Source organism: Nicrophorus vespilloides, unplaced genomic scaffold (assembly GCF_001412225.1).
Source record: "Nicrophorus vespilloides isolate i.1.1-1 unplaced genomic scaffold, Nicve_v1.0, whole genome shotgun sequence".
Lineage (NCBI taxonomy): Eukaryota > Metazoa > Arthropoda > Insecta > Coleoptera > Silphidae > Nicrophorus > Nicrophorus vespilloides.
The window spans coordinates 12,525-35,952 of record NW_017098243.1 but is presented as its reverse complement, the minus strand read 5'-3'; the positions used below and the strand labels follow the sequence as shown (position 1 = coordinate 35,952).

At 27.7% G+C, this 23,428-nt stretch overlaps 1 protein-coding gene across 2 annotated transcripts; it reads left to right on the top strand.

Annotated features, from left to right (window-relative positions):
- Window positions 1-451: 451 nt before the first annotated feature.
- LOC108561978 (ATP-binding cassette sub-family G member 1-like) lies at window positions 452-22,796 on the top strand. Of its 2 annotated transcripts, none has more exons than XM_017920138.1 (11): window positions 452-909; window positions 14,190-14,307; window positions 15,553-15,751; window positions 15,867-16,012; window positions 16,076-16,314; window positions 16,373-16,474; window positions 16,525-16,652; window positions 21,829-21,997; window positions 22,065-22,165; window positions 22,217-22,372; window positions 22,434-22,796. In XM_017920138.1, exons 1-11 carry the CDS (start codon window positions 804-806, stop codon window positions 22,779-22,781), a joined length of 1,812 nt encoding a protein of 603 aa, XP_017775627.1. In that variant the 5' UTR covers window positions 452-803; the 3' UTR covers window positions 22,782-22,796. The 2 variants fall into 2 exon arrangements, with proteins under 2 accessions (XP_017775627.1, XP_017775626.1); XM_017920137.1 differs by lacking the exons at window positions 21,829-21,997; window positions 22,065-22,165; window positions 22,217-22,372; window positions 22,434-22,796 and adding exons at window positions 18,135-18,303; window positions 18,434-18,534; window positions 18,590-18,745; window positions 19,043-19,593 and having other exon boundaries at window positions 477-909.
- The last annotated feature ends 632 nt before the right edge of the window (window positions 22,797-23,428 follow it).

Genomic DNA, 23,428 nt, shown 5'->3' with positions numbered 1-23,428 from the left:
AAGGTTAAAATATTTTAGGCGAACATACTGTAGTGATAACAAATCAAAATATCATGAAAAAATAATAAATTGAGAATTTATTAATTGATTTGACATATTGTCTATTATGCCACATAATTAATTTATTTGAAAAAAAAATAAAGAATACTTTGTCAAATCTAGTAGGCTATCTGCTGTGACGCAAATGATAAATGAAAGAAATCGCACCATTTAGCTTATAGTGAATCAATTAAAAGCGATGACTTCGCTCGCATTGGATATCAACAACATGTTTGAGGCGTTTGCTTTAAATATCTTTCACGATTGCTCGTGTCTGGTTATCAGCGGCTGGTATCAAATCTGAATCATTATTATTTCGCACAAGATATGGTCTTTAGTTGAAAAAAATATCTGGAGCGTCTCTATGCCTGTAACACGAGTACGAGTGTGAACTTATATATTTGTTAATGAACTTGCAACTTTCTGATAAGGCTTCGTGCACACTCGTTATGGTAGACGTAGACTATCCGGTACTCCCTGTACTGTTTTCGTTATTGTGGTCTGGCTGTTGAATCGCAGACCTCCCAACATATCTCGTTTATTTTACCTTTTCAGTCGCGGTTGTGCGAGGATAGGTTGCAAGTGAGCGTGCAAGCTCCCGCCTTTATTACTACTTCTACTACAACAACTCAAAGCCAGAGCACGGACTACTCTCTACTTCGACTCACCACAACACGCAACAAATAAACAATAACACAAAATACCTACACATCCGTTCTCCAAGTGCAAGTGATTTTTGCCATCTTCCATCCACGGCTTTCGCAATGGCAAACAAAATGCAGCAGAGAGCTATACACCTGAATCTACCCAAAAATGATAAACTAGATATAGAATTTCAAAATCTATCATTCAACGTGCCCTTCGGCAAAGGTAAGTTATTTTTTTTAAACTTTATAATTTTAATTCATTACTATAAAATGTATTTATTTATAACCATATAACCACCAATATTGCATCTAAGTGATGCGTAACTAATGCGTGAATATAAATTCCATTTCCACTTCCTTTTTTCCAAATTCCGCAAGTTGTACAATTTTGAGTTAACGGCGAGGAAATAATTTTACTTTCTCTTTGCTCCTCGAGATTTAGCAATTTACATAAGTACATATTTTCTTTTTTATTATCTGCTCTTTCTTCTTCCTTTAAAGTGTTATGTGTTCCTAGCTTCTAGTGTATTGAGTCAACATACCACATGTTTACACAATGGCAATTTAAAATGAATGTCCGAGAGAGTGCAAACGAATCAATATTTGATTTGTCATTTTTTTTATCAAGCTGACCTTAGTTATTAATTTCGTTAAAGTTTGAATGTTTAATTGATTCATCTCATTGCATTATGTATTTTTCAAATTGATAATTTTAATTAAGTTATTGCGATATTTGTTTTTTGTAGAAAATGTTTAATAAAAAAAAATGATTATCTCTAAATACCGATCGATGGACTGCCAAGGTTTTTGTTTTGAAACACTTTTGGTTCTCGACTACTATTCCCTATTCTAATGAGAAGTTCGAAGTGTGTAATTTAATTACGCATTGTGTGTGTTCCAAGTGCTTTGCATACATATCCATATTATATGCAAACATGATACTATTATGGCGAATCTAATACCTTTCGCTAGCAGGCTAAATTTAGATGCGATTTGTAATGCGAATAACTCCCCGTCGTATCGATCATAATTATTTGTTTACATTTCGATCGAGCAGTTTACTTATATTATCCTGCTATAATTGTTAAAATAACATTTGGTAAATTATATTTACATTATGTTATTGTTAATAATATCAATTTGTGTATTGATACTTATTATAAATTTTAATAAAATCACGAAAAACCTTCAAAAAGATTACTTTGATATCTATGTAATTAGGACGTGATTATATAGATATGTACTATTAATTATTATACTGTGATAGTTTTAAGTAAAGGACATATATTTTAATTAAAATAATATTTTTTTGAAAAAAATCTACAAAAATAAATTAATTGTGAAGCCTACCAAAAAAAATTATATAATGAATTAAATACATTCGGCCAAAATGCATATTGAAATTGCTCTATCTGTCAAAAAAAACATACAGAAAATAACGCTTATTAATTGCATTTTTACCTCGTCGTAAAACGTTTATCTGTTCTTGTTTTTTTTAGAATACATAATCAGTAGTATTTTAACGAAAAAAAATCTCAAATTGTCTCAAAACTACTGAAATTTTCTGAAAACCTTGACATTTATATATGCAAAAATATCTATTATATATCGCAAGCCCGATAACCTAAAGACCGTCTATTGAAATCCCAACGTTCGAAATACCGACTATATCCAAATCTCGACAACCATAATCCTGACAAACATAATACCGACTATATCAAAATCCCGACTATATCGAAAATTTTTACAATAACATTTTTAAATTATTTCGGTTGTCGGGCTTGCGATTGCCACCGATTATATTTAGCTATTGATTTAAAATATCAAAGACATTTCTTTGTAGTGGTCTGTAGGGATATCACAACGTAACAGTACTTAAGTTGTCAGATCGGATATTTTTTATTAGTAAATATAAATAAAAAAAGTTTTTCTCTAAGACAATCTTATTTTATTAAAGAATATCATCAATTTTATAATTTGTATGATAAATATACAATAATAAAAATATATACACATAATAATTATTTTGTATTTTTGTAATTTAAATTCCATTTGGTCATAATTTTGATCAATAAATATGTTAAATAAAAATATGTAAAGTAATTGAAAATGTTGGAATGTTTATTAAACCTCAAATTTGAATTATATTTCAAATATATAATTATTAAGATATTATGTACAAAACTAATATTGTTAATTAGTTATGCACGTATAAAATGTATAACAATACTTCACTAGTCGCCTTTTCATATCAGCTATAAGCGCATAACACATACACGTTATCAGAGTTTGTATGGAAATTATGCTAAAACATGAATAAAAAAAGTTGGTCCATATGTTGCGTTGATTATCGAAATAAACCGTATGTATAATACAAATTACTCAATTGTTTACAGATGAACGTGATTTTTGATAGGAAACTTTTCATTCGATTTATCTTAAAATGACGCATAATTACACTGTTCCAAATTCCACATCCTCTTCACTCTACAGACTTTCATTTCTTTTTCGTATCGAATTAACTTGATGAGAAAAGAATTGATAATAATAAATATTATTCCAGTTTATTTCCATTTTACTGTCTGTTTTTGAAGATTTCATATAAACACGAAAATAACACTGTAATTATTGCAATGGATAATGTTGGTTTTTAACGTTGTTATTATTTCACCTGGAAATTTTTTGAATGAATGTATTATTGTTAAGAAACAATTATTTTTTTATTTGATCGTGTTTTTTTTTATTGGAATTGTCAGACATAAAAGAAGAAACGTGTTTTTGTGTACAAACGAAAACCGAGAGTTATAATTTCGCTTTCTCTTTAACACAAGATGATTATAACCGAAATATAATCAAAATAAATAAATTGTAGTTAACCAATCCATGTTTACTACCATATGTTATGCTATAATACTCCTATGTACGCAATTTGAAGCATCGGAGTACTGTTAATTGATGTAATCCGATCAATCAATATTGATGGATGCATCCATCTGTAGTAACAATTACTCACGTTGTTAATTTATTATATGAAGATAAAAATGCACAATACAATCTACATATTTGCATTATATGTAAACAAGGACACTCTCGTTTCTTATGTAACTTTTCTAGTGCGCATGGAAAAAAAGAAGTAAAATAATGACATAATACATGAAATTACGCTTTACTTCTTAATAATCGATGTTTTGGAAGCGTAGACTTTGAACGCATTCTTTTGCATATAATTCACGTGTTGCCTATTAAACTTTCCAAATAACGGTTCATATCGGTCAATGATAACAGCTAAGTAGATTGTAGAATTATGTTCAATAATTAACAAATACATTGACTTCGCGTGTCAGAATCAATTTTGCTTGAAATTAATTCATCAATACGGATGAAAATATTGATTTGCTAATTGAAATTAGACGTTTAGAAATTTCCCAATATTTACACGAGTTTCAGATAATACTTATATAATGTGTGTATGTGTTTAAAAAAAAATGTTTTTTTGCGTAAAAGAAAATTGGGTGTTTGGTTTTAAATCTACTTCAAAAATCTTTCAACATTCAAGATCAAAACTTACAACATTCAAGATTACGTTAAATAATTCAGTATATAAATTAGAAGTGAATGGCATATTACGTAAGAATCAGTGTGGTCCATACATTTGAAAATAGCCATTTATAAATTGCAGAAGATTTGATTTTTTTTCTTCTTAAATTTTCATTGTGGAATTAAGAATATTCTGTAATATGCATAAACTATATAAAATTAATAATTGCATTACATATAATGCATTTTTGTTTTTAATAATAGTTATAAATATATAAATATATTGCTTACCATCTGTGAACTTTGAAATATCAAGTATTTTAAACTTAGTTAATTAATGTACATACAATTAATATGATATTTGTGAATAAAAGTGGCGTGGCATGTGATTTAATCATTAAAAGTATTCCTCTTGAAACCAGTTTATTATTTCTATCAAGATATTTCAGTCAATTAGTACAGTCACGAGCGTAAAATTGTTTTAAATGGGTCATTAGGATAAATGCATATTAATTACCCATATTGTTGTACGTTTCTATGTTCTTCTATTTCAGCAATTAGTTCTTTGCGGTATTCAACGATTGAACTTGAATTACGGCACGGATATGCGTTTGTATATTATGTAATGGCTAATGGAAAAATAACGATCAGTTCCGCATTGTGCTGTTCAAAATTCCAGTTAAATGTGCGTTCGGAGACCGCTAAATTCTTCCACTTTCTTAAAGTCGCAGAGAAAGTAACAATTAGCAACACGCGTAATACTTCTCTAACTTCATAGTTTGCAAAATATGGAAATAATATATAATTTTTTTTATTATTTCCTAGTAGAAAGTAACTAACAATTATTTAAAAATAATAATTACTTTTATTTTCTTCATTAACTAATTACTTTTTTTTTCCATTAAAAAACAAGACAAGTTACTGATATTCTTGTATATTATTTACAATCATAATCAGAACAACAATTGTAAGAAAGTGCATATTGTCAATTAGTACTATAATCGTATAATAAATATACATGTTAATGAAATCTTAAAAATAAGCCCAATGGAAAGTATTAGATTTTTAGTATTAAATGTTTTAAGCGTATCTGCAGTCAAAACTAGATTTAGTTTTTAATTACTTCCAGTTTGTAATATACTCACCTAATTACCTATATTAATGTACAATAGATTTATTCTTTAAGGAGTTTTATATTGATTTTTTCATTAATCTTACTCTAAAAGTACTCCCTTATAACAAAAATAAACTTGATGTTGGATTTGCACCTATAGCTTTAAATAAACTAACAATTTTGGAGAAATCCAATCTTATGATTAAGGACAAATTTCTAAAGAATGTTAGACATTTTTATAAAATTTGCTATCAATATATTGAGGAATGGAGACTCAATACAGTTACTGAATTAATGTACTCTATTAAAGTGCAAAATAGGATAGGAAGATATTTCTTCTACAGTTTTATTTGTAATGAAACAATTGAACGATGTTTTTGTTGATGACACTACAGTAAAACGCCGATTATACGTGTTAATTCGGGAACTTAATACATCAATAACATATTTTTAAAGGTAATCTGATTTTTTTTATTGATTACCTTGTAAATTTTTTTACTAAACACTAAGACGGTCGCGATTACGGTTAACCCGAACCATAGTAAATTAAGACCCGGATAATCGTCGTTTTATTGTATTTGAAGAAATACGAATAGTTATACTGACTTTAACAGTTTATTTTCTTTCATTACTTGTGAATTTTCATACAAAAATCTATATAGTTTTCTAAAATTAATTTCATTTGTGTTTTCTTGTAGTGTTTACAAGGAATATTATCTAGATTAGATCAAATATATTTTTGTATCAAGGTGAAATGATTTCAGAATCGTAACTAAACTTTGATATAATTGTTTTAATGCATGTATAAAAAGAAGTATACATTAAACATAAGTACATAATAGATCATAATTCATTGTGAAAAAAATTTATTGTTTACGGAAGTTATATGTTATATTTTAATTTATGTCAAAGATCAAAGGATAGGACTTTAATGTATTTTTGTTGAATATCTAAATTGCTTCATCATCAATTGCAGTTTTACACTTAATGTCAGTTTTTTATTTATTTAATTGCAGCAAACGTTAATTAAGTAATTATGTGAACGAACAGTGAAAATTATGATTTATATTTACTTACTTTTATGGTTTTTCATCTTATTATGTATATTTTCTATTTATTTACCTTCAATGAAACTGATTTATGATGGAATGTGCTCTAATTTAAGTCATGATTTAAACATACATTAATAATGTATGCACGTTCTTTTTAGCATAATAATTTAAATATAAATATTATTTTCTAAAAAAAAGTAAGTTGAGTACCAAAATACATTTATATGTGAAAGTCGAAATAAACAGTAGTTTCCACTGTTGAATAACATACAGCTACTACACATAATAACAACTATCTGTTATATAAGTGCATTCTTGAGGAACTGTAGAATTATATTCTATTTGTTCACATTTTTATCTTCTTATAGATATATTTCTAGGTTTAAGTAGAAGTTTCAATTTATAATTATCTATTGCTTTCTATTTTCAAGTTCTATCGAAATGCATACACATTATATGTTTTGTTTAAGAAAAATGAAGATTATTCTAACGGTTAATAACTTTATTGTGCGTTTAAAACCGTTGAAAACATGTTTATTCTTGGAACAACGACACTATACTATTACCATAATTTCATCTTCTTGATACTTGCAATGCAGTCTTTGGTATGCAGAAGGCCTTTCAAGTCCATTGGCTGCTTGTCCGTTCCTACCACTTTGCAAACTTCACTTATACTTGCAATATCGGTCCCATTGCAACTTGTTGACCAATATTTCCAGTTATTTAACAAATTTATTGTAAAATTAAGTTCATCCACGCAATGTGCATAACTAAAATGAAATAATATTTATTTAAGAAAATGATATCACATTTAAATATGGACAATACATGACCGGCGGATGAAAAACGAAAATTACATTTATTATGAGTGAGTTATATGTATCTAATAAAAACATAACATCTTATTAACTTAGACATGCGATTTTCTGAAAAGGAAGTGCACAAGAGCTAATCAAATTTAATTACGAAGCTAATTCCGGCAATTGTTTATGTTCACGTGCGATGGCGGATATTCGAATGACCACACGAATAACCACAAAACTATAATTTTGATTCATTTACATTTACAATGTCATAACTGCAAATCTAGTCGACAATGGATATATTACATACTATAACCATCCGAGAGAGGAAAATAGTCTACTGCGATCGTCGTATGTATTTGATGAATTCTGCGTCGCAACGAATTGAAAGTAATTTATCACGATTGATAAATTAAATGTGTCACTTCTTATATTAGATTATGCAATTTCGAGATAACAGAACCTAATGTTCAGGCTATATGCAAAGTTAAATAAATCCGAAAGATTCAAAATGGCAAAGTTCAACAAGTTACTATAATATGTTCGACCTTAACCCAGTTCTGACATTAAAAATGGCTTTTTTTTCATATGTCAACTGCAATGATAATCATAAACTAATGATGATAAGTTGAGTACTAATTGACGTCAACTATAAATGATTTAGTATACCAAATGACAATTTACTTTTTGTTTGTATAAAATAATAGATGTAATGAAATAAGGTGATACATTTATTATTTTCTAAACCGCACTTGTAATTTATGTGCATTTTGTCATAGATTATTGTAACATCGTCATCGAACAAGGTTAGAAATAATCAACAAATAATGGTACATTTTATTTATGAACTTCTAACCGCTAATTTCCAATAAACGTCTTATACATATTTAACACGTTAAGTACGGCGCAAATCGGTTTGCCTGCTGCGAGAATTTTTTTTGTGGGCGCCTATGGACTGGGTGAAAAGTCAAAAATCTTACGTCAATTACAAACATAAACTTTTCATTAACATTTTTGAATAATTTTTAAACAGTTTATAACAATTGTGTCTCGCAATTTATTTTGTAGTATTCATAAATTATGTCACAATATCACGTATTATTTTCAATTGCTTCAAGAATTATTAAAAAATATATAAAAAAATGTATTGGCGTTTGTAATTTAAGGTTATACTCAGTCAAAACCATTGGCGTGCATAGCGACTAAACTATTATACATAATTTATGACCCACCGGTGGGCCATGCCGTCGTCAACGTGTTAATGAAAACATTTAAATCATTTTTCTTGTAATTCAATTTGTTTATTAATCTAAATTTACATAAACGAGAAAAATGAAATTCAGTTTAGGAAACTACTGGTTATTACATGAACATCCAACTTTGTCTACAATATTGAAAAATAAGAATAAGAAGAACACATAGGAATTATCCATAGATTTCAGTCGAATAAAAAAATATTTATGCTTTATAGTTTATCACAAACAAGATAATATACAAAAAAAAAATACTGAAGCAGATTCTATACAAATTCTAAGTTATCCTTATACTTTATAATAGTTTAATAACCTAATTTATTGATTTAATGAATACCTGAAATTGAAAATATGCATTACTTACAATTCTAAATAAATGTTGCTTTTCGCAAATTGCGGAATAAAAATGCTGCTATTTAACAATTTGCAACGTTTATAAACAAATTAAAACATAGTTGTTATGCAATTATTTGCATTCTTTTTTTCGCTAAATGATATTTAAAAAATATGAATGAAAATAACAACATTTTTTAATACTCATCGTGAAAACAACAAACAGTTTTTTTCGTGAATATTTAAATGAATATTAGTTCATCGTGTTTTTCTTAAATTAATGAATAAGTTTAGTTGTTTTCACGGTCAAACCTTGAACTTAATTATTATTATTATTAATAAAGTATTATTTTTTCGAGCAAAAGTCTTTCGACGAAAGTCTTTCCATTCATAATTGAATCTCATTTTTATTATTATTTATAAACTACACTTTGTAATGTATTTGTAAATGGAGGAATTGCAAGTAATGCGCAACTTTATTTAAATACACCTACTTGCAGAATACCTGCTGTCCTCGAAATAGTAATGGTGGAGACATTTTATAGTAGAAGAATGTAACACATCGTTGAGTTTAAGATGATCTAGATTCTAGATCAGTGGAGTCCAACTTATTTTTTGTTGAAAGAAAGTCAATAGAATTAACAGGTTATAAGAAATATTATTTACTAAATACTGTGGAACCTCGGTCAACGAGTTTAATCCGTTCCAAAATTTCCGAATTTTTACTCGTTTAGTTTAATTAGTTTAAAAATGATGTAGCAGGCGCGTAATCCGGGACTTCTCTTCTAATCGTTACTCGTTATAACTACTAAAACCACTAAAAATCTATGAAATTCTCGTCATTTTATAATATTTTTATTCCAGAAATTTTTGTTTGTAAAAAAACGTTATATTCTAACGACTATTCCGTGTTTCATTAAACATCATAAAAGTGAGTTTCATGTTGTTTTTGTATGTCTTATTAATGATAATTCCTTAAACGTGGACTTTTTTTTCAATTCTGAAAACTGCACGTGACATTATTAAATGTTGAATTAATGAACATGAAACAACTATTACAAAACAGACATGATTACATATTACTTTTATATACGCAATAAAAATGTTAGTAGCACAAGTTTATTGATCTGCATATTATTGATACGATTAATATTTTTCAAAGATAATTATTTTTTTTTGTATGAGCAAAATTTGTAATTTAATTAATGTTTTATAATTAATTAATATGTTAATTATTTTACTGCATTTCTTATGATAACCTAGGAAATTTCATGGAAATTTTAGTTTTGTATTTTTTTCGACTGACTAGTAACAAGAATTATGCATAGTGATTATTCATTTACAAAGTACATATAAATTTCAAATCTAATGACCGAAGACCGATTAGAAGCAATTAAATGTAATTTGTGTCGTTTCGTGTTATGTAATTGTATAGATTTTTTTAAGATTCTTTGTTTAATGTATGTCTAATCGTTAATTCATGTTTTAATTACATTATTGTAAATTTTACGATTATTTAGTAATCATCATAAGTATAGTTAATTCATGTTAACTACTAATGCGGTTATAAACTATTAGTCATTTTCGAATCTAATCAACGGAAAGTGATTAAAAACAATTTGTGTTTTAATTAGAAGTATACTTCTTCCAATTTTGTGAATAATAATCTTAATATTGTTATTAACTAAATAGAAAAAAAGACTTTGTTACCGCTTAAATGATTAAAATGTTATGAAGTATAATATTTACGCGATTGTTTTTTAAACAAAAGAAATAACAACTCATAAGCCATATAAAAATAGTAATGTTATTGTTAACAATTCTCAGATGAGATTAACACATTACAATAAATATACATTTTAAATCATTAATAAATAATATTTTTATAAGAAAATGAGTATTTGTTATAATAAAAAAGATAGTGATTTAATTGGATATAAAGTATGCGAAAAAATCATCAACAAGACTTGGCCATGACATCGGACGTTCACGCCATGCACCGATTCCAATCTCGTTTGGTTGCTTGAAAACTTGAATGTCCTGAAATAACATCATTTTTATAGAATTGCACACTCTGTACAAAGGAATTCCAAAAATATCCATCTTCGAGCATCCACTGAATACAAGGACGACGTTCATTGTTAACACAATTATGACTGCATTACAATACTAATTCTATTTGCATTTATTTCGATCCTTATAAAGATTAAAGAAAGCATATTTATGTATACACATATATTTTATACTTGCACATTTATTTATTTTTGTATATCTACTTTTTTGAATTACTTAATATGTTTATTTTCAACGAAATGTAATTTATTTAAATAAATTTGTTTTTGTAATATGAGAGAGTTTGATTCTATTCTGAGAATTGAAATTTCGCATCATGTGCGGGAAAGCTTCTACTTAGAAAAGGACGAGAAGAAGTAATTATTTAAAAAAGTATGAGCACATGCATTGCATATACAAGGTGATATGTTATAGTAGATAATCAACTTCCTCAATTACATAAAATAATGTAAGCGTTTGATTAACGAATATAGGAATTTCCCAGAGGTCATTTTCGCCATCAGCTGTAACTTTGTAAGTAAGTTGTTTGTTTGTGCATTATATTCGTTATTTTGATTTTCCAGTTTGCGTCCCTACAAGGTGACCATTAATTTATTTTAAATTGATTAGGTAAATTGAAAAAAGTAAGTGTGAAACATCATGAAAAATGACATTTAACAGACTACACTTGTCCCGTTTATGTAATTAACTTAATTCCTAACATACTTTACTAATTATTGGTAATTACATATTGCAATATTATTGATTTCATTCAAATATATTATATTGAAGTGTATTAATTACTATATCATTAATTTTGATTAGAGCAATTGTATTGTTCATGATGTAATAATAATGATATAATAATGAACGAGATTCAAGTTTATTTCTAAATGCAAAGTCTAATTTTTAAATTGTCAGATAATTTCGCGCAAAATGAAACGTTTTGTAATGTGTCACCTTTGAACGTGTAGTAATTAAAACATTTTCATTGAAACAATAAATCTGTCACTTTCGTTTTGCCAATGAAATAGTGGAGCAATTATATTTGCCCACTAAAAGTTATAGTATTTTATTTTCCTTCTTGTGACACTATTTGTACATTGCTGCGGAATACAATTATATTAATTGGGTCTTGTGTCAAGGTTCCGAGGCCGGCAGTTTCATGTGAAAGGTGAGCGGAATTATCAACAATTTTATGGCAATATTGAATATAGGTGGTAATTTTAGTTCATTGCCTGGCAATATTTACAGTTGGTCTTTAAATGACCACTAGAAAAAAAAAATAGTTGAAATATGTCAATATTGTACGCAATCTTTGTAGAATAGGGTCAATAAAAAAATGTAAATATATATGTATTTTGTTTAGTAATTTTAATTAAAGTTACATATTTATTACTCACTACATAATATATAAATAGCTGCAATGTTCTTGTTTATAAAAAAGCGATATTCAAGTACTTTTAATGTTTTTTTTGTAAACTAATTTTATATTTAGAATTTAAATAAACTTAATTGTCTTCCCGTTGATACTTAATTCGAAAATTATTTTTCTCTTGAATAAATTCTAACATTTCATTAGTATGTAAGAAGTTATTTGTACTGGTAGTCCATTTTATTTATTTTTTGTCTATAACTAGTTATACCCATATATACATAAATCAACGAGTTATGCAATAAAGTTTTAAGATTATGAAATCCTCATTATGCGTGAAATATAATTAAATTATTGATGTGAACAAAATCATGACATTTTAATTAATCTCATCCTTTAAAAAACATCACTGAAATTTAATCCGAAAAGATGATTTTGTTTACAACATTGTTTATTAAATTTGTAAATTTCATATAATTCAAGTATTTTCATATCTTATAGATGTTTAATATTATAATATTCTGTTCATAATAAAAGTTATTGCAACAAAATTTTATTTTTTTTGTCGTGTAATTTTATTCACAATCTGTCCATCAATGTGAACATTGAGTAAATTTAAGATCGCGGTTGACATTAGTTAGGTAATATTTCCCGGTGGATGGCTAACATTATGATTTTTTTTTTAATTTGTTGGTTGGCTGTCGTCTTGTAGGTTAACTTCAGTAGTATATTGATGCTTTGCGATTCCACTATTTCCTTTGACTGTGAATCTGCTGCTATCCATAACACTGTCCATCGACTTGGCTGAAGGACCATATGCGATGTGATGAACGATGGCACTATTGCTGCAAGTACCGTGAGGGCTCACAAAGGGCCTGGCTTGACCACGATTTGAACCTGCGCCTATTAGCTAGTGGGTAGGGCGACTTAAGCATTCGGTTATTAGTCGCCGATTTCAACAAAATAAAAAAAATGATTTGCTACAAAGGGCTACTGACCATAAGTGTTTCTGCCCTTTTTACTTTCATTTTACGTAATTACTGGAAAACTAATTAAAATATCTATTAAATTTGGTTATTAAAGCATAATTTAAAGATAATAGAATGATAATTTGAATAAATTAATTGTTTGCCACGAAGAAGCAGTTGATGCAGTTTTTAATGTTGTTGCAATTAACATAGTTAACATGATTATTATTTGAAATTTTGAGATTTCGATAACCACTGGTCTAAAGCAATCGAATTTTATGCAACATTTCTTCGACTTTGCATTCGCGCGTCATAATGACATATCTATATTCATAGAATGCAATATTGTATGAAATATTTCCATGAAGTAAACACCACATGCTTTTTTTTGTATTTGGAAAATGAGATCAGTCAAGGTTGCTAACTGGAAAGCATATGGATATTATATTCTGGACTTTGTTCTAATTATGCTTTACATGCATTCAATTTTGTGTAACAACATTATTATTATTTGCATTATCAATTCACCATCTGTTTGCGACCTTTCGCTTCACAAAGAACGTGCATCCGTATAAATCAGATCCAATTTGAACACGCGGAAATTACTGAGAATGTCGCGTAAAAGTATTGATAAGGAAACGTGCAAGTTTCCAACATCATTTCTTCTGGTTTCTTTTTTTTTTCTATTAGAAAATAGGGAAATGAACGGCTATGGGAATTCGTAGCGACTAAAACAGTGCAAATAGCCTCTCATTTATTCAATTACATAAACAAACAAATGTCCTCACATATTGCAAGAGCGACGACATTGCATAACGCGGTGATAAAATAAATAGGAAACGATTCCAGACGGTTCAATAAACTTGGCGGTGCTAAATTCATAATCATTGTCTATTTTCTATTCAGAAATCTACAACCGGATTCATTAAAATCATAACCAATATATTGTAACAGCATTTATGAACATAATTATAATACTTGATTGCAAATTTAACTATGTTTTCATTCATTTCCAGGTAAAAAGGAAATTTTGCATTCGATTTCGGGGAAGTTCAAATCCGGAGAGCTGACAGCCATCATGGGTCCCTCCGGGGCTGGAAAATCATCACTGCTAAATATACTTACAGGATTCGAGTAAGTTCTTAAATCAAGAATTAATTATTCAACAAAAATAAACTATATTAATCCATGTTTAATACTACAATCTAGTTGAATGACTGAATAATATATGCTAATTTATTTTTTGCATAATGAAAGGAGAGAGAAATAAATAATAACCCAAAATTTTAAAATAAATTTTAATTTAGTGAATGAAAGTAATTGGGAATTTAATTTTGGAGGTTAATTATAATTTGATCTATTTTTTATTATTTTTGATAAATCAATGGTAACTTAATTAAATAACCTAAATACTAATTCGTTGTATGTTTAAAAACACTATTGACATTATCATACAAACATCATTTATTTTTATTTTTCCTACAAATATTTGGTCATGTAGCAATGAACGCAATTAAAAACTTCTCATTTTTTTATATATGCTAATTAGAGTTTGTCGGTTTTTAAAACCTGGTTTTTGCAAACTGATTTTTTAAGATATTTATATAATTGAAAAACCGATTTTATCAACTACAATATCGGTTTTTGAACTTAGACATAAAATACAAAAAAAATCATTTGATCCCAAAGCAATACTACAGACATTCTTTTCTTTTTAAAATCATATATTCTGAGAAAAAATAAGAAATAAAATAATATTTTATAAACATTTACTGATATTCGTTTTTCTATATAGTTTTCTATGGGTTAATTTTATTTTGTTATAGTTTTATGTAATATTTAAAAATTTTATAAATGAAAATTCTAAAACCGGTTTAAACCGGTTTTTTGTAGAAAAGTTGAGATTCGAAATACTTTTTTTAATCGGTTTTTGCATAGCGCATTTTGCCTAGTGCTGATAATATACACGCGAAGGACGTAGCAAAACTTCTATGGGTAAATAAATTATATTTAATCTCTCGTTGCGAAACAAAAACATCGAACAAACAATGTTTACTTCTCCTAATACACGTTTCTCGATTGCGGAATGCTGAAATACGGAAAATAGAAAATATGCGATTTAAAAATTTCACACGCGCTTTTCACACGTTCTCCAAGAAAAGTATGAAAAATAAATAATAAAAACAAATATTGACTGAATTAATTATATTTTTTTGTTCATTGGAATTGGATTGCTTCCTTCCTTCTCAATGCATTCACTTCAATTGCGGAGAAAGTCTATTAGAATTAGAAATTGTGGAATTGAGCAACGGATTAAAAAAACCGTATTTTAATTATCGGAATCGATCGAACGGAAATGGACTGATGAATGTTTTATAGGAATGCAGGCACTTCGGGGACGATCCGCTGCACCGGCCAGGATGACGAAACTGACAGCAAAGTGAAGTACAAGAGGGATTGCTGCTACATCCTGCAGGATGATAGGCTGTGTCCGCTCTTCACCGTGAAGGAAATCATGAATATGGCGGCAAAACTAAAACTAGGATACTCTGTTTCCGAGAAAGCCAAAGAGTTGGTGGTGAGTTCATGTTATTACAATTTCAAACGAACAATAGAAAAAAAAATCATTTAAATACAATTAAGGTCAACAGATAGTAATTTCATACTGCTATTCTATTTTATTTTTAATGCAGATATTTGATATATTGGATACGTTAGGCTTAAGTAACACAATGGACACTAAATGCAGTCGCCTCTCTGGAGGTCAGCGGAAGCGTCTTTCAATTGCTTTGGAATTAATCGACAATCCACCAATTATGTTTCTGGACGAACCGACGACGTAAATACATTGAATTAACTCGAATTGTGTTTGCAAATGATCTTATACGTATATTTTTTTTAGTGGTTTAGATAGTTCATCTTCTCTGCAATGCGTCACTATGTTGAAAAGTCTAGCTCGTGGTGGACGGACGATCGTGTGCACTATTCATCAACCTAGTGCAACAATTTTCGAAATGTTCGATCATGTTTACATTTTAGCTGAAGGATATTGCATTTACCAAGGGAAATCCATGAATACAGTCTCGTACCTTTCTAGAGTGGGTTTGCATTGTCCGCAATACCACAACCCAGCAGATTATTGTACGAAATCTGAAAACACGTTAAACATACATAATTTTTAATGATCTTATCATTCTAGTACTTGAAGTTGCAAATGGCGAATATGGAAATTTCACAGAAAAGTTGGCGAAGTTCTCCACAGAAACGAATTTTAGAATGTTGGAACCTTCAGATATTTTAGGTATACTTGAAATTTAACTTTATTTGTTCGTTACTAATAATCAGATACAGTTACAGAAAAAGAGCCATGCAAAGATGAACATTCCAAGAAAACAACAGTCTTAATACAAGCGCCTTCGGAATGGTACAAATTCCAGATCCTCTTCCAACGGTGTCTTATACAACTTTACAGGGACTGGGTAAGCAATAAATATTATTTTTTTGATATAATTAGAAATTAACCATATATTTGATATTTAAATTATGTGTGTATGGAAATATCTATATTTACAAATTAGTAAAATAGATTATTTTTAACGTATACATAATAGATATATACTATTAGTTAATATTTAAATATAGATATTAACTTCCGTTTATAATTATTTAAAAATGAAATTCATACTAAAATTTTTTACTTTTACTTTTCATTTTGAATATAAATTTTGTTTATTAAACAATAATTAACAATTTGTGCACGTTGCCAGTGATCTTATACAAACTTACAAAATATTAATTTTCTAAATAATATTTATTTACGGTAAGTAACTTCTTTCTATTAAATAATTATTTTCATTCTTCTAGATATTCTATTCTTTCCTATTCTATATGAATTTTGCGGCATTTTGGCAATGGCTTTCTAAGTTTTATGTATTATAATAATTAGTTTAGAGGTAAGATCGTTAATATTTTTATTACAGATATAAACAACTTTTAATACATTATATACAACAAATTCTTCTACGGCACAAATAAATACTCTACTATGTATTGGGAACTATACATTATCAGACACGAATACACAAGCAGATTCAGATCGATTGATTAATAAGCACACATGGTGGAATATTTTCAATAATTTTTCATATTATTTATTTAAATTATCATGTTTAAATTATTTGATTTTATATTTGGTATGTATGGGTCATTAACAGGGAAATCATTAATGAATAATAAAATCGTTACATTTCATTCGCATGTATACTAATAAACTAATTCACTTTTCATTGAGTTTTTGAATATTTTGTGTTCAAATTTTTTCCTTAATTAATTATGTTTGTGCTTCGGTCAAACAACCCTTCTAATGTTTTTGTTTATCTAACTGTTTTTAATTGTTTTTAACCGTTATTATGAATATCTTAAAAACTACTTATCGTATTTGGGATAATGCAATTCCTTCACCATTCCATTTTTTATTTAATTATACCTTTCTATCCTGGGTTAACAAAAACTTACTATTGTTCTCTTAAAGTGGCACACTGGATTTATAAAAACAATATTATATCTAACAACTTTACAAGAATCAATTTTCCTGAATATTTCTTTTAACATTTTGAATTGGAAATAAACACGTTTCGTTCACAATTAAAATCCCAACAGAATGTGCAATCCAATCATCTACTATAAACAATGAAACATATGATATATTTATATATATGTACTCAATAAATATACGCATATACTATTACTGTTGATACTATTATTACTATAAACACAAACATTAAAATATTTATACCTACATGAAATATACACCATGACTAAAATCATATGTATTGATCAATGATTAATTATTTGTATTAATAATATTTTTAATACTGATTGATTGATTGATTCATGCATGATTTTAGGACGAAACTTATAAACTAAACACTAATTTCAATTTCTGCTTAATATTTTTACAGACAGTCACACAATTAAAACTCGTATTACACATCCTAGTCGGTATATTTGTAGGTGTTTTATATATGAATTATGGAAATGATGGATCGAAAGCCATTAAAAACGTTGGATATTTTATCGTTTCCATTGTCTACATCATATACACATCAATGATGCCCGCTGTTGTTAAATGTGAGTATGCAATTTTTGGCTATTTTAAGAAATGCGTACTAATAAATAATTACTGATAATTTCATCATAATTTAAATAATTTTAGATAAAACCATAAAATGAATATTAAAATGTTTATTATCCATTACAGTTCCATCTGAAATACCAATTATCAAGAAGGAAAGCTTTAACAATTGGTATAAACTAAACACCTACTACATGGCTTATATAATGGCCAATATGCCAGTTCAAGTAAATGAACGATTAAACATGATTTGATTGCACATCATAAACTTCTATGTTTTAGGTTGTGTTCTCGCTCGTATATACGGTTATTTCATACCTAATCAGTGGACAACCAATAGAAGTTATGAGAATGCTGATGGTTTTTGGGATTCAAACTATTGTTTCGTTAATAGCAGAAAGCTTCGGTTTAATACTTGGGACAACAGTTAATCCAATAGTAAGTAATATTATATGTAAGAAATTATATTTGAAAATGAATCAATTATCAATAGTTCATTTGACACTGACATATTCAATTTTCGAACCAGTTTTTTTTTAAATTCAAAATGGATAAGATTTATCGCATTTATAAAAAAGTCAAAAATTGGAGGCAAACCCATCAAGCGGATTATGACTTTTGTAGTGCCTTCTGTCTAATATACAGTATATATTTAATATTTAAAAAGGAAGACGATAAAAAATAAATACACATGTTCACTAATTAATTTGTATTGTGTTTGTTTTATTCTTTTAGAACGGCACTTTTTTGGGTGCGATTTTGACGGCACTCTTCTTGGTTTTGGCCGGATTCCTGATGCTGTTCTCGCACATGTCAAAGTTCATGTACGTCCTCTCGTACTTTTCCTATATAGCGTACGCGATGGAAGCTATGGTACAAGCCATGTACGGCTTCGAAAGGGAGCAACTTCCATGTCCACCGGATGTATCGTATTGTCATTACAAATCGCCAACTATCTTGCTAAAAGATCTAGGGATGCAGAATAGCAATTACATGTATGACCTCTTAGTTCTGGTAGCTAACCTCATCGTAATGAAAATTGTTGGCTTCTGCACGCTGAGACGGATGATCAGGAAAGGCATATAATATGCTCGAAACCGAAGACTATCTCCAGGCAAATACTATTTCAACAACCTCTTATCTTAAGCTTTAAACTGTATGTTTTAAAATATTTAACTGCGGTTAAGTAATGAGTATTATACCAAGAATTTGAATCATTTAGTCCACCGGGAATTAATTTTATTTTAGTAGGTAAATGTGATCAATGTATATAATTTATGATAGTTATATTATTTTTATATTTCTAATTTAGTGAGACTTGTTATGTAAAAGCATTCGACTTTGAAAATATGCACTTACACAAGATTTTTATTATATATTTACAATAAAATTGAAACCGTTAATCTTTCAGGATATAGAGAAATATTTGTTTTTATATAAAAATACGTATCTTTGTTATACAAAAAATAGAAATGTTACATTTGTAAGTAGATAAACATATTCTATCATGCTATATTATTTTGAAAATACTACGTATTCTTACAAAATAATAACATACATGCAAAAATATTTAATAAGTTATATATGTTTTTATAAAATCAATTAACTTCATCAACGTTTCAATATTCATTCATACTAATATTAAAAATTGAACTAAATGATCCATTCAATTCAGCATCATCGCCATCATCATCATATAGAAGCACCGGTAAATATCAATTATCAATTTATATTTAATTGCAATAACAAACATGCTTTATTAATTATATATAAATCATCTTTTTTTAACATGACTTCTATAGTTATTATTGTTTTATTTTACTGATCTTACTTTTGTAAATTAGTTAATTTAAATTCTTACAATTAATCTTCTGTACACATTTTTTTCATTCATCAATTATTCAAAACATTTCAATTCCAAGCAACAAACTTGGCATAAATTGAATATATTCTGTAGAGTAAATATATTAACCTAGTTCTATCCTTTCCTTAGCATATCAATAATAGTGAACATTTATAGTAGTTCCCACGAATGTACACAGGGATTCTCTTTGAATTGGTTACAAGGCTTTTTGTCGGAAGAAAAAGCCATTTAAATATTGATTTTAGATTTTTTAATTAGAAAATAGGTTACTCGAGATACCGTTTCGAGCGTACTTTATTATTCAGTAGAGCAGTATTTTTTTTTCTTATTATTAAATAGATCATAAAATTACAATCACTAAGTTTTATTAGGAAAAGTAAACTGTGTAAATCCTTGACATTTTCTTAATCAAACCGAGTATCAAAGATTTTTATTATTTACAAAATTTTTTTGGCCTCAATTTGGAGCAAAGGGCTATCAACATATGTGTTTCTTACGCATTTGAATGATATTCTTAGTTTTGGATTCTGTCATATACTAACTAATAATAATACTTCAAATAATAGGTTATAACGAATTGATGATAAGGTTTATTATCATTTACATGAAATTCGAGATATCGTTTCGAGTAACAATAAAGTAAAGTACATTTTTAGAATTTTTAACATTTATGTTTACCAATCGTTATTTATAATATATTTCACTTAAACATTTGAAAATAATTTGAAATTAAATTAAGAAATTAATTGCTAGCAGATAAAACTTGACGATTTCGGCTAAAAATCGTGCGTGTAGTTCTTGTTAGTAATTACATTAAAAAATATCTCATGTATTTTTTCATTTTGTTGAGGTTTATTGGAAATTTAAATTAAAAATTAAGTTCATTTTTGAAACTGACAATATAATTATTAATTTAATTATCTGTGAATCTGAACATTTATTTAAACTTATATATTTTTCTTCAATTTTTGATCTAGAAAGTCTAGATTCTTTGATCGGTCTGGTTAATAAGTAGGTTGACCTGAGATTAATATAATTCTCTGTTATTATTTTGAGCAGCTCTCTCCAGATGTTTTTTCTTCAATTATTAAGTATTAATAACTACTGTGCCTCTAAATCTATCCTAGAAGTTTCTAAAATGTTCAATGTCTGCTAAAACTAACTAATTAAAAAATATGTATATATATATATTCTTCACGCTGTGATTAGAAAATAAATTAATATTTGTATATCAAATATTTAATAATGCTATGTATAGCTTAAACTTAAAATTTAATTTAAGTTCATTATAGTCAAACATTCCAATCTTCATTGGTAAATGAACTTAAATTACAGTTTGATATATTTAATAGCTTTGAAATTACAAAAAAATACATCTCTGCGTCTCAAAGTATGTATATATTGTGCTTAGATGTTATTGATTTTATGTTATTCAATATTTGCATGTACATTTTGCTTTAATTATAACAAAAGAAAGATATATTAAATCCCCAGACAATCACTTATGACACATGAACAATTTTGAATTAATTTTTATTTCATTATATTGTGCTTACTGGGGTTTTACTGTATTTATAATATATGATTTTCACGGTTTTTCGTGAAGATTGTATATTAACTCTAATAAAACTTCAATTAAATGTTTGACTTATTTTAGACAGTAACACAACTTAAAATTGCATTACATGCAGTAATAGGCGTACTTCTTGGATTACTATTTCATGGATTCGGCAATAATGGTGCGAAAACATTCTCAAATGCTGGGTATTATGCCATGTCAGCTGTATATCTAAGTTACACTTCAATGATACCAGCTGTAGTTAAATGTAAGTTATTTAAAAAAAAAAACACAAAAATAATTTTATATAAAACTATATATATGTTCGATAATAGTTCCAGCCGAGGTTCCAATCGTAGCAAAAGAAACCTTCAACAACTGGTATCATCTAAAAACATACTATGTTGCTGTAACTTTAGCCCACATTCCTACTCAGGTAAATGAATATATATATAAATATTCTTTGTTAAATTAATTCTTTTTCCAGGTTATTTGTGCAATTACATACAGTAGTATTTCTTATATAATAAGTGGTCAACTTTTTGAATTAAATAGATTCGTCATGTTTCTGTCTATTACAACCTTGATAAACCTTGCAGCAGACGGGATGGGCATTGTCATTGGAACTATTTTAAAACCTGTCGTAAGATTTCATTTATTTTGTACCTATAACAACAGGATTAATTTTTGTTTTCGTCTTGTAGAATGGAACATTCGTCGCTTCAGTTTACACCGCATACTTGATCTTGCTCTCGGGCTTCTTCGTACTCTTAAATCATATGAACAGATACACCTATTTGCTTACCTATACTTCTTACTTAGGATATGGAATGGAAGGTATGATGCAGGCTATGTACGGATTTCAAAGACATAGTTTGCCGTGCCCAGAAGACATTGTTTACTGCCAATTCAAATCTCCAAATGAAGTTTTGGATGAATTCGGAATGGGCTCTGCGAGTTATACCATAGATATTTATTACTTACTTCTTCATTTTATTATTTCGAAAGTAATAGGGTATTTCACTCTTAAACAAAACATAAAAAGAGGATAATAATGTAATTGAGATTTCTATAATTATTTAATATTTTTATTCATTATAAAAAAATATATACCACATCAGTTTTAATGTTTTTATACTTATAGGTGGGTACTTATTATACACGAACTCTATACACAATGTATATCATATATATATATATATATTAGAAAAATAAACAAAAACACATTTTTAAAATTTTTATTTATTGAATCAAATTTATCATAAACCCTGTGTTTTAGTTTTATTCTATCCAATCACTGCTTTCATTTGAAAATTTGCATTTTGTAATACAAATCTACTATTACAGTTTCCTAATGTGTTGACAAGATAATTGATAGGATCACTTCCTTTAAATGGGTCTATATCGCAAGCCCGACAACCGAAAGACCGTCTATTGAAAGCCCGACGTTCGAAATCCCGGATATATCGAAATCCCGGCAGTGTCTTTTATTATTATAATTTCTACAATAACATTTTTAAATTTAATAAGTACGACGAATACTGAAAAAAATATTTTTAAGACCTAGGTCGATGGCCCGATTATTAATTGTTGTTATTTATTCTTAATAACAATAAATAATATTAAATATAATTGTATTTTTTTTCGTTGACTTATTCATTATAAAATTTAAGAATAAGAAATATTCTATAATAAAATT

Excerpts from the sequence above, each read along its gene's own strand:
- LOC108561978 (XM_017920137.1), top strand. The coding sequence starts at position 804 with ATGGCAAACAAAATGCAGCAGAGAGCTATACACCTGAATCTACCCAAA. Across the intron at positions 16,475-16,524 it reads GGAACCTTCAGATATTTTAG|TTACAGAAAAAGAGCCATGC; the intron begins GTATACTTGAAA and ends AATCAGATACAG. Across the intron at positions 16,653-18,134 it reads TACAACTTTACAGGGACTGG|ACAGTCACACAATTAAAACT; the intron begins GTAAGCAATAAA and ends ATATTTTTACAG.